Here is a 13,015-nt window from a genome sequence, read left to right as displayed (position 1 = left end):
ATCCTACAGTGAGTCAGAGAAGCCTTAAAGATGTATTTTTATGGTCAGCTGCAATCCTTTATTTAAAAAAAGGAAGAATGCTGCCCGAGCCCTTTTGTCTTTTCTGTTCACCATTCTTTATCAGTAGATAGAAGCTTGAAAGCAAATATTACTGATTTCCTTTCCCTTTGGTACACAGCAATTCTCTCTCCTCCCACACCTCCCTCACTCCCACAGATTTCTAATGGAGCTTAAAAATGAGTGTGGCTTTTTAGCTTACTTTATTTGCAATACAGAGTTATTGATGCAAGCACAATCCTGGGAGAAAGGTTCACTGGTTATAGTCCCACTCCCAGGAGCAGAACGCAAACATGTTTTGTGATTTTTTTTAAAGACTTGTTTCTGTTTTCAATATAAGTGTACCAGACAGTGCTGACAGATGCAGACAGTTCTAGACTAATGTGGAGGAATGCCCCCAAGACCTCCATGCAGTACTACTCAACCATAAACAATCAAACCAAAACATCAGTTGTATCTATTACAGCCATTCAAAATTGTACTTATATTCAAATAATGGCTTTAGGCTATATGAGGTCTGGCAGAAACCAAGTGGTGTAAAATCCGTTTCTCCTTGGCAACATGCCTTTAACTAGGAAACCTAACAGCACAACCAGGAGCTTCAATAATAATTCCTTGGCTGCGATTTCCTTAACAGTTTTCAGGAGTGAAAACCAACATTTTCTAACCTTTGCACATTTCCACAAAAATATGGAGAAAATATACAGTTCACTCCACATTATCTCCAACACATACAAAATCTGCTTCAAAGCAGTGCTTTGATTATTATGCATACAGATGAAGAGGCCATTATTGCTCAGACCAGAGACCACTGAGGCAATAGTTTCCCCTACCTACAGCTGCTTCCCGTTTCTTCACAATACCTATGTGCATTTTACTTTCATACCCATCCCAAAGAAATCTCTACAAAGTCAGCAGATTAGGCCTTTTGAACCCAACTCGGATAGGAAGACTAATTCAGTGTGTCTTCTCATTTCAGTTCAATTTTCAACCTACTGGTGTAATACAAACAGTGTGGGGTAGCTCTTGGCTTGTGCTCAAATCTGCGATACCCTCACCCTCAACTCAAAAAGATGCCTGAATTTGACCTAATCAGCTTGATTTCCTTTACTATTTTAATTTGGGTCAGCCTCTGCAGCAGACTTTTTTCCTTTAGTCTTTTATTTCAGTAACTGCCCCAGGTGTGGCATCCACCTGGGCCTCTGCTGGATTGGCCTGGCTACAGACCTCTGCAAGTGAGATCCAGGCCAAGAGGTTTAAAAATAGAAGCCTAATTCTAGGCTCTTAAATCCACATTTAGTCATTAGTGGCCTAATTTTAAGTGCTGAACAGCCAGCAGTTCCCACGAAGGTTAAGATGCCACACACTCAGCACTTTTGACAAATCAGACCACTTGTTTAGAAGCATATGGCTAATTTTAGGTTCCTACTTTCAGAAATTTTGACCCCAGATTTCATAGCACATGCTCATTTTTTGTGAGCAGTGGGACACGATGAGAAAGAAAATGAAAAAAATTGAATTGTCTTAAAAAGTTATTTTAATTCAATCTGGCCAACAAGCACTATGTGCATCCATGGTAACTGTTCGATGATTGCATGGAGTCACTACAGGGCAGAGTTAAGGTTGTTTGGGTCCTTTAACTGCATTTTCACACATTAAATTTAAAATCCAAACACACTAGCCTGAAAAGTTATAAACCCAAGAAATTGAGAGTTGGTTTTGGGATAGTTATGATATCCCTGTAATGTTTCTTATCTTAACGTACATATAAGTATTTCCAACCTTCCTCCAACCTTAATCTAATTCTTTTCTGGGAATATTATACAATCCTAACTAAATACAACAGTCATTAATTTAGCTTAATTACAATCCAGTTATTCAGATGTAGCCTGTGAACAAGATTTCAATGGAGAGCAAACAATGCAGAAAGTTTGAAGAATGTGTTATTCCATTATGAAGATCATCTGAGACATTACAAGGTCTGACACCAAGCAAACACTAAATTTCTTAAAGGCTCCATTCCGAATTAATTTAAACCCAGGTTAGTTAATGGATTTACTTTCAAATTCTCAAAAATATCCTGTATTCAGTGGATGCCATAATTTTGGCATGGACACGCTATTCTTCATACTTAAGGTTGAGTTGAGTCTGGGTTAAAGCAGATTCAACCTTTTTCTTAACTACGGAGCTGTAACCAGCACTATCATAACATTTAGAATGCAGGCAGTAAACTTCCAGCAAATACAAGTTTAACTGAATCAAGCTTTCGATCCTAAACAGTTGATATACACCTCTATCCCGATATAACACGAATTCGGATAGAACGCAGTAAAGCAGCGATCCGGGGGGGTGGGGCTGCGCACGCCGGCGGATCAAAGCAAGTTCGATATAACGCGGTTTCACCTATAACGCAATAAGATTTTTTGGCTCCTGAGGACAGCGTTATATCGGGGTAGAGGTGTAGTTTTAAACAGAAGTACCAGCAGGGGATGACACGATTTCTAAGCCATAACTATATTCTCACAATCTTGCATAGTGTTCATCAGTGATCTTGTACTCTGGTTACATACTTTTTTTTTTTTTTTTTGGCTAATTTAGTTACAACATGAAAACTCAGTTTAGATTCAGCATCTACTTTATTTTGAAATTCTGCATTATTAACATTATAATTAGTTTACCTCAGACCTAAAATGACTGGCCCATGGTCACACTGAGCGAATATGGATTAGAAAACAGGGATCAGAGCCCTTGAGTACTTTTGGCTGACACTTCCCTGCAATAAGTGCTAGACTTCAGATACCCTGGTCTAAGTTTACAAGAACCAAGGCAACTCCATTTAATACCAATTTTAAAACATTTCACAAGCTCTTGTTTTTTATACAGCAAGTGCCAAGGAATTTTGGTTAGCCTGGATCACCTTTAGCACAAGATGCAGTAAATTTTAGCAAAGCGCGTAGCCTTTGGTTCAGTTCGACAAAGACAGTCATGCCAAATATACTATAGTTATCACAGGATAATAAGGGAATTTTGATTTCCCAGCACAAGTTAGACTTACACAGAAAAACAACACTAGTCAAGACAAGAGAAAGACACTAGGCTTAAGTGGCCACGTTTAAATATTTCAAGAGGCTCTGATGAAGAAATTCTCCTACTGAATTCTTCAGTTTAGTTGCACTAGAAGGCCACTGTACATCAGATAAGACAAAAATGAGAGGTAACCAAACTAAAGCCACTCTCGGATACTTGAAACTGAAGAGTTAACGGAAGTCAGCACCTCCTTGCCTTCACCAAATGGGGCCCCAGGCAAACAATTCTCTGCTCTGTGCTCAAAACAGTAACACTGTCACTATCAGCTAATGAGCAGAAGTGTTTTGCCATGAGGTGCAAAAAGATCAAGTGCCAAGGTCTAAGGAAAAAACCCACTAACCATAGTAATGACAGCTGAATGACAGAACAATTTGAAGGGATTTTTGCCAAATATTTACATTTGGCTTCCTCACCTTTCAAAGTCCCAAAGTTGGTCACCTATCTGAGGGCTTGTCTACACTTCCACTTAACTCTGTTATAATTATTCCAGCATGCCTTAAGGTGGTCATATTGATATCACCATGGATAACAAAGCAGAACAGTTCTCGGGGGGGGGGGGGGGAGGAGAGGAATTGAGTCCGTTTCGTTCAACCGTATAGTTTCCCTTATGCTTACCTCACACAAAATACAATAAGAATGTTGAAAAATAGGGAATTGCATTGCAGTACTGAATGAAAACAGGATTACCACCCACTCATTGGCAGACACCATGCTCCAGTGCAGTTCAATAGCAGTACTGATCTCACCAATCCAATTCTTGCTAGAATGACTCAGCAGTGTAGGAAGGCTACCTGGAGCAGTAGCTTGAGGGAGCTTCCAGAATGCAGGGGCACAGGTCCATAAAATGTAAAACCGCTTTGGTCAAGTTCCTGTTAGGTCTTGCCTTTTTTTCTTCTTCAAGAAAATGAACTTTAAAAAGGAGATTCATGTAGATAACAGGGCAGGACAAATGGCTACCATTAGGTTTTAGTTTTATAAAAATACTAGAGACTATTCCCCTTGGTATTTCCCATCATGTTTTGTCAATTCATTTTTAGTTCTGCTAAGTCTGAGGCATCTTTATCTGTCTTATATCTATGAATACTAAACAAACATATTTGGCTCCAGAGGAAAAAATGGATGTGCTTTCCTCATACCATTAGATTCCGCAAATTTCTGAACATCAGCCAAAGTTTTTAGCTCTTTCCTTGGGCAAGCTGCTACACACAGGGCAATGGATTTGATCTTCCGATGTACCAGGTCTACGTTGCATGGATCCAAAAAGAACACATACCTACAATAGGAAAAAAACAAACAAGTGGCTGAATTATTTATATTGTAAGGACAAACTTTAATTTGTTTCTAGCAGAAAAATTCTACCAAGACATCAACAAATAATGTCAACCATAACAACAATTTCAGGATTCCTTATTTTAGGACAATACCAATGTGGCATAAGCACATACAGAAAGAAACTAATAGAGGTTGAATGTATGCACTATAGGATCCTTGAATGTACAGACTGATATTGTACAATGGGCATACTCTAAAACATTTGATCAGATTTCAGTACATTCAAGTGGCATTGTTTGTACAGCCTCAGCACTTCTATTATAAACGAGCTTCCACAGTTATAAACAGGCTGTGAACATTAACTCCTGTTTGAAACATAACTTGAAGATCTCCAGTCTTTTCCCCTGAAATACAAAGTGGAAAAAAAACAAAACAGAAAGGTTGTATGTATACCATAAAAAGAAATGAAAAGAAAAGAAAGCTCAGGATGCTTTAATAAACGTACGTAACTCAAATAACTCAGGCTTTTTGTTTTAAATTGATTTTTCACACCACTAGTCCATAATATTGAATAGATCATTTTGGTATTTATTTAGAAGCATAAAAATTGTTGCGCTATTTCAGGTAACTCTATCTACTGTGTAAGTGCAGTATTTTAAAATATCGCCTTTCCATGAACTCTATCATGATTTAAAAAACACCCAAAGTTGTGAAATGTGCATTGTTTATCAACTCCCTAGCAAACATCTCCTTCCTATAGATGTCTTATCTCAAAACCTAACTCTGGAGCTAGTCTCATTCATTCAAAACGTTAAGAACATGTACTATTTCTATTAAACACATTGATGAAAAATCTCTTCTGATCTCAGAAAGCCTATTTCAAATCATAGTACACTTGGAGACAGTTAAATGATTTTGCAACAGGTACATGATGAAGTACACTAGCAAAAATATTTTTCAGTTGATCCAACTGTTGAAATGCTTCTCAGCCCAGTGCACTAGCAAAAATACCATTACAGACCATTTAAACAGTTTTGCTGGTTTTGATTCCTTGAGGGTTTTGTTTTGTTTTATTTATGTATTTATTTATTTATTTTTAGGACAAAAAGCACTTTCTTGCTAAAAGTGAAGAGGAACTGAAAATTGTTAGATCCTCAGTAAGTTTTACACCATACTCCTTAACTCCATACCTCTGAAACTACATTACTAATAAAGGACCTCTATGGGAAATGCAAAGATGTCCAAGTGTATGTTTATTGTTAAATAATCAGAACAGGCTATGTCTAATTCACAGTGTCAGATAGTGGGAACAGAAAATATCACTTGTGTCATACAATCTGACCCTTTGCACATAGGCTCTCTACTGTTCCTGGCTTTTCTCACATCATTTTGACTATATGCAGTGATGGTGCCTCACTCTGGGTAGTCAGTTCTATTATCCAATCTCAATGTACAAAAGTTATTACTATTTAGCCTCAATTTCTCAGTTTCTAGTTTCATGTCCTACCTTCTGAAATGGAATCAATCCCTGTCATCATTTATATTAACTTGAATGTATTTATAAACTGCTCATGTTCTCCCCTGAATGTTCTTTTTCCTGGTGAAACTATAGTGCTTTCAGTCTCCCTAGGTATTATCCTCCACTCCTTGGATTATTTTTTCATTTCTGTTTCCCCTGCATACTATATCCATCCAATACTGTACAAACATTATGGGCTGTGACAACTGGAAACTTTGAACTTCACATTCTATCCAGCAGCTGATTTCAAAGGTAACTACACATAGTAATACATGTGTATTAAGCCTCTGATTCCCCATTTCTCTCAGCAAAAGCACAATCTCCACTATTTAAAACACTTTTGAGTAGCTAGAATTTTAATACTAATATTAAAAAAATACTAGAAAAATAAAATATACAAGACAGGTGGTAATCCTAGTCTTACCCCCAAAGGGGAATAGCTTTCACGGAGATACTATACCAGGAATAACAACACATAGCAGCACAACTGAATCGGGAATCCTTTGGCAAGAGCAAGTTAGGAGAGACAGTCCACTCCCTTTGTTTATTTGAGTTCTTGCTATTAGTAGAGAGGTACAGTTTCAATGGAAGGGGAAAATTACAGAGATTATTTTATGAGGAAAATCCTGTAATTTTGAGCTTGGTCCTGTAATTTACAGGTATAGCATAGCTCTATGGTGTCATCTATGTTCCTAATAGGAGCATTCTGTTATCGTATTATTGAATAGATACATATAACCTAAACACTACAGTACTCCTTGGTTTAGAGTACGTTTGACAGGCAAAGTTTTCAATACAGCTTCAGAATGAAACTGGAAACTGTGGTGGTGTCTGCAACCTTAAATCATACTTTTTGAGAGTTACGGAGTGCTTCTTGTGAGGTGCTGAACACCCTTCAGTTCCCACTGACTTTAGTGAGTCATACGCAGCACCTCACAGGATCAGGCCCTTAAGGTAGAAAAGTTGACTCTGGAATTAGAAAAGCAACGTAAGTTCACTATGCTGTCCAACACTGTCACTTCTTGGGTTCCTGAGATTGGGGGGCTCTTAGACTTCTGTAGGAAACCTACCTGAAGTAAAATACTTCTTCAGTCTTCTTCTAAGAGGGACCCCAGTTCATGAACTGACATGACTTGTGTCCAGAAGAGCAACTTATTCAAGGGTTGCCTCTCTGACTGGTGTTTCGTAAGACTTTTCTGGTCCTAGCAGAGTGAAGCAATTGGCGATTCTCATACTACTGGAAGTTGCAATTGTGACAAAATATTTGAAGTCACTTTGTGCTCCTGGACGAGACTGGTTAGGGATGATTTTAGTCAGTTGTTCGCATGCTTTTTTGGGTGATGCAACCAAATAGTTTAACATCAAGAGGGAACGAATGGATTGTTTCTGGAGGCATGTCCCGGAATGCTGATACATATTGTTGGCAGGCTAGGTTGTTGCAGAATAGGGATCCACACCAGAAAATAGCATTTCACAGGTTCTTGTACAGGAAAGCCAGAGTTAATTTAATGGATCTGAGCTGCTTAGAATTCCTGTCTATACTCTTGAAGAGTCTCTTGGATGAAACATGGAGTAGGGTGACTGAGAGGGCTCTACGTGCTGATATTATGAATATTACCGTTGTAATGGGGAAGATTTGAAGCCCCTTTTAAAGAGCTCTTTATCTTCTAGTCTAAAAAATCCTCTAGAGACTCCGTTCCCTGTGATCACAGTTTTCCAGCGGCCAGGAGCAATCTTGGCTGAGATGAAGAAAGAAGGTGTCAGTTCTGAGAACTTGAGTCTGAGAACTTGACCAATCAACTTAACCCTTTAAACATGTCACAGCTTTGAGTGGCTCTTGATAGACTTCTTCCTCTTTACACTGAGCCATCAAAAGAGATTCTCCTATTAAGATCACTGTTGTGCTCTTTTAATGCTTCATACCATGGAGGTCTTGAGCTAGAGGGAGTTGGGAGGAAGGGTCTGCTATTTTTAATGGCTAAGTAGAAACAGGTCAGTGAGCTCATTAACATTGCCCTGTAAAAATTACCTGAATCCAACTGACTGTTCCCAGTGCAGATCAGGAGAGTTCACCCACCTCTTCTAATGATTTAAATGACCACTTATGGCAGCTAGTTGACTGAGCACAAAGCTGGTTTGAGTTTTGTTTTCTTCATGGCTTTTCACTTTCTGGGGTGAGGTTTGGGTACAGAGTGGGAAAGGCTCAGTGAAAGATGTCAGAGGAAATCTAAAGCACCCAGGGACCTCTGGCACCAATGAAGATCCATGGTAAGTCACTACAGAACCCATTTCAGTTCTGCCTAAAGAACTGTGAAATTATAGTTCCAAACATGAAGGATACAAGTAATCCAAAGTACACTAGTTAAGTCAGCCACGCAAACAAAGGTCATTATTTATCTTACTTGGGCTGGTTCAACTCACTTCAAGATTACACTGCAGGAACAGGAAAATAATTAATTGTACCATAATAAACCTATACATACTAGAGGTGTAAAGTTGGTCTATGCTTTAAGACAGCCAACATACTGGATTAATGAAATTACAAGATCTTTGTGGAGTGTTTTCATAATCCAAAACATTTTTTGAGAACCAATAGAAAAAAAAACTTCTGAAATATCAGAAGAGGGAGGAGAATTATAGAGGCAAAAATACTTGATTAAACTGATGTAATTGTGGACATGCCCAGTTTTTGGCCAACCCCAGTAACTATCTGGAATTTTAAACTCTTCATCAGTACATGCCTACATCTATAATTTTTCTTAAATTTCATTCAAAGGTAAATTGTAATATCAAAGCTACAGGTTTAAATGTTCAGAAATCAGAATATGAAAGTTCAAGTTCACAGCGAAGTTAACTGCCGAAGCGCATATCTTGTGGCATACATTTAACAAGCTTAAATATATACATTTAAACCAACACAGAAAAAGAAAATGTTTCAAGTGTAGCTTTTTTCATCTTTGACTATTATTGCTTTTAAGTTTACATCATGGTAACATTGATTTTTTTTGCCGTGTGTGTGTGTGTGTGTGTGTGTGTATTTTAGTGCCTACTTTTCCAACCCCACCCCCCAAAAAAAGAAAAAAATCCGAGCTACTACAGAAATATATGGTTTTAAATTAACATGAAGTCACACAAGGAAAGAAATGGAGAGAGAATCAACAGTCCCTTCACATGACCAATAGGCTTACTGGGCAAATGCCCGATTACCCCATCCATGCCTGTTCAGTCACGGTGAAAAAAAGTTAGCAGAAGTTAAATATAAAAGTGAGAAGAGGCAAAGATATTGTTTTGTTTTCCAAGTATCCTGTGTTCTTCTATTTTAAAACCACAATCAGTTAACCTTTAACTGTGCAGCAAGCTAGCACAATATACAAGTCTGTCTTGGCTTGGAGCATCTTGTATGTGCCTACGTTTGTAGATTTCATTGATTTCCTGTCATCCCTCAAGACATCTCTAGACGTTTAAATGAGCACTGTGCAGAACCACTGTTCACTGCAATCGACAAGCATCTAATTGCAAGAATGGAAAGATGAATTAAAATGTTCACCCAATTCATACCAGTTCTGGGTGGGTCATTTAGAATTTAGCTCATGTATTTTCTCTGCATGTATGCTACAAACTTCCCATTTGTCCATTTGCTACCTGCATGCACTGAGTAAAGAGCCCATTAATTAAAGTCTTTGCTTCTGGGGGATCAAGAGAATTTGCTAGCATTTGAAAGTCACTGGCTGATAATTCTCTGAAGCAGGGTATTTCTTCTTGTAGTTTTTGTGAAGGATATATACTATAGCAGGGGTGGGCAAACTTTTTGGCCCGAGGGCCACATCAGGGTTGCACAACTGTATGGAGGACCGGGTAGGGAAGGCTGTGTCTCCCCAAACAGCCTGGCCCCCGCCCCCTCCCACTTTCTACCCCCTGACTGTCCCCCTCAGAAACCCCAACCCATCCAATCTCCCCTGCTCCTTGTCCCCTGACCGCCCCCTCCCCCTATCCAACCCCCCCGTTCCCTGTCCCCTGACTGCCTTCCCGAACCCTATCCACACCCCCGCCCCCTGACAGGCCGCCCGGGACTCCCACTCCCAACTCTCCCTGTTCCCCATCCCCTCACTGCCCCCACAGAATCTCCGCCCCATCCAACCGCCCCCTCCTCCCTGACTGCCCCCCATAACCTCCCGCTCCCTTACCCAACCCCCCCCCCCACCCTCTTACCAGCAGCAGGAGCTTGCAGCCGCGACACCTGGCCAGAGCCAGCTGCGCTCCCCACATTGCCCAGCGGGAGCAGCGGGCCAAAGCACGGCCCGCGCAGTGGCGTGGCTGCGGGGAAGGGGGGGGACAGTGGGAGAGGGGCCGGGGACTAGGCTCCCCGGCCGGGAGCTCAGGGGCCGGGCAGGATGGTCCCGCGGGCCATAGTTTGCCCACATCTGTACTATAGTATCTTCATTCTGCCAAAGCAGCAAGATCGTACAGGTCAAATACCAGTCAGGACTGGCATTTGAACAACTTGTACCTTGTCAATGTGTTCATAATTTTGTTTGCCAATTACTCTAGCACATCAAGATAATTTTAACCCCATAATCCTGGCAAAGCTCTAAAAGGCAAGCAACCTCTTCAGAGTAGGCAGATTGGTCTGGAACTGGTTGTCAGGTCTTCACTGCACTCCAGGGGTTTGTCTCCCAGCGCACAGCATATTGAAACTGTGCTGTGTTCTTTTTGTAATAAAAAAAAGACAGTCAATTTTTGGTGCAAAGATGTGGCTGTGAAAAAGCTACAAAACTTAGTCAGGATACTCTGTCAGAATCTGATGTGTACTCAGCGAATCACTCGGCAGAGGACCCCCACCCCCACACACGCATATTATAGCTCAAGCTTCCCCAAATAGTATCAATTTCACTTCCTCATTACATTCCCTACATGTTGCTATGATTTAGCAGGAAGAGATAATGCTATTTTACAGATAATATAACATGTCTGCTTCTGATTGGAGGCTAAAGATAAAATTACTCTACAAGAAGAGGCAAATGGAAATATCTTCAGGGATCCCCTAGAAGTTTAGCAAGAAACTCTTTCTTCAAGGCTTAGTTCATGATAGAGAGGCTAAGAAACAAAAAAGCTTATTTTCTCCAGACTGTAAAAAGCATTACTATAAAATTTAGATGAGCGTATGAAGTAATTCCATGTATTGTACCTCTGACACTACAAGAACTCAGTCTGACAGAAATAGATGCTGATCAGATTGTTTTGAAACAATTTCAAGACAGTGAAAAACAAGGGGGGGGGGGGGGAAATCACTTGCTAATATATAGGAATTGCCATACTAGATCTCTATGTAGTCTAGTGTGCTGGAAAGTACCATATGCTTCAGAGGACTGTGCAAGAAACTCTATAATGTGCAGATATGGAATAATCTGGCCATAAGGAAAGTTTCTTCTTATCCCCAGGCAGGTAGTAGTGGTCTTATGCTCTAAAAGAAATGATGATTTATACCACTTAATTTTTCTTAACTATGGCCTGGTCTACACTATGAGTTTAGCTCGAATTTAGCAGAGTTAAATCGAATTAAGCCTGGAACACGTCCACACGACGAAGCCCTTTTTTTCGACTTAAAGGGCCATTTAAATCGGTTTCTTTACTCCACCTCCGACGAGGGGATTAGCGCTGAAATCGGCCTTTGCGGGTCGGATTTGGGGTAGTGTGGACGGAACTCGACGTTATTGGCCTCCGGGAGCTATCCCACAGTGCTTCATTGTGACCGCTCTGGACAGCACTCTCAACTCAGATGCACTGACCAGGTAAACAGGAAAAGCCCCGCGAACGTTTGAATTTCATTTCCTGTTTGTCCAGCGTGGAGAGCACAGGTGACCACGCAGAGCTCATCAACACAGGTAACCATGATGGAGTCCCAGGATCGCAAAAGAGCTCCAGCATGGACCGAACGGGAGGTACGGGATCTGCTCGCCATATGGGGAGACGAATCAGTGCTAGCTGAACTCCGTAGCAGTAAACAAAATGGCAAAATATTAGAAAAAGTCTCAAAGGCCATGAAGGACAGAGGCCAGAACAGGGACGCACAGCAGTGCCGCGTGAAAATTAAGGAGCTAAGGCAAGCCTACCACAAAGCCAGAGAGGCAAACAGAAGGTCCGGGGCAGAGCCGCAAACATGCCGCTTCTACGCGGAGCTGCATGCCATGCTAGGGGGTGCAGCCACCACTACCCCAACTGTGAGCTTTGACTCCATCAATGGAGAATCACACAACAGGGAAGCGGGTTTGGGGTACGAGGAAGATGATGAAGAAGACAATGAAGATAGCTCACAGCAAGGAAGCGGAGAAACCGGTTTCCCCAACAGCCAGAATATGTTTATAACCCTGGACCTGGAACCAGTAACCCCCGAACTAACCCAAGGCATGCTCCCAGACCCTGAGGGCACACAAGGGACCCCTTCATGTACTCCCAAAGCCTTTGCAAAAGGTTTCTGGGGAGGGCTGCCTTATCCCGTCCGCCATGGTAGGACACTTTACCACGCCAGGCCAGTAGCACGTAGTCTGGAATCATTGCATAACAAAGCATGGCAGTGTATGGTCCCGGTGTTTGCTGACATGCAGACAACATCCATTCCTTATCTCTCTTTGTTATCCTCAGGAGGGTGATATCATTCACGGTCACTTGGTTGAAATGGGGTGATTTTATTAAGGGGACATTCAGAGGTGCCCGTTCCTGCTTGGCTGAACATAAATGTTCCCCGCTGTTAGCCACGCGGTGGGGGGGAGGGGTGAAGTGATCATCCCAGAGAATTGGGTGTGTGGGGGGGGGGGTAGTTGAGTTTGTGCTGCATGTTAACCCGGAAACCGCAGCCCCTCCTTTTATACTGCAAACCCATTTTAAATGGCCAACCCAACGGGTGCTTGGTATGGGAAACGAGGGCGCTGCTGTTTGAAACCATTCCCACATGTTATGAAGGTTAAAAAAGCCAAAAGACTGTGGCTTACCATGGCTGCCTGCAAGCCGAATTCTGTTGCCTGGCACTGCGTGAGTGATCTCTCACACCAAACCGGCAGGCCCTCAATATAAGAGGAAAAATGC

The 13,015-nt window shown here is 41.3% G+C and overlaps 1 protein-coding gene across 2 annotated transcripts in view; it reads right to left on the bottom strand.

Moving 5' to 3' along the window:
- SLC44A1 (solute carrier family 44 member 1) overlaps window positions 1-13,015 on the bottom strand; it is a 96,058-nt gene that overhangs the window by 33,684 nt on the left and 49,359 nt on the right. For both annotated transcript variants that reach the window (XM_026650856.2, XM_026650857.2), the window contains exon 4: window positions 4,281-4,417. In XM_026650856.2, the coding sequence (XP_026506641.1) occupies window positions 4,281-4,417 (137 nt within the window). The remainder of the gene's footprint in view (window positions 1-4,280; window positions 4,418-13,015) is intronic.

Source organism: Terrapene carolina, unplaced genomic scaffold (genome assembly GCF_002925995.2).
Source record: "Terrapene carolina triunguis isolate 2854851 unplaced genomic scaffold, T_m_triunguis-2.0 Scaffold94, whole genome shotgun sequence".
Taxonomy (NCBI): Eukaryota; Metazoa; Chordata; order Testudines; family Emydidae; genus Terrapene; species Terrapene triunguis.
Note: the sequence above shows the minus strand (reverse complement) of the source record. Positions and strands in the feature narration are given on the sequence as shown.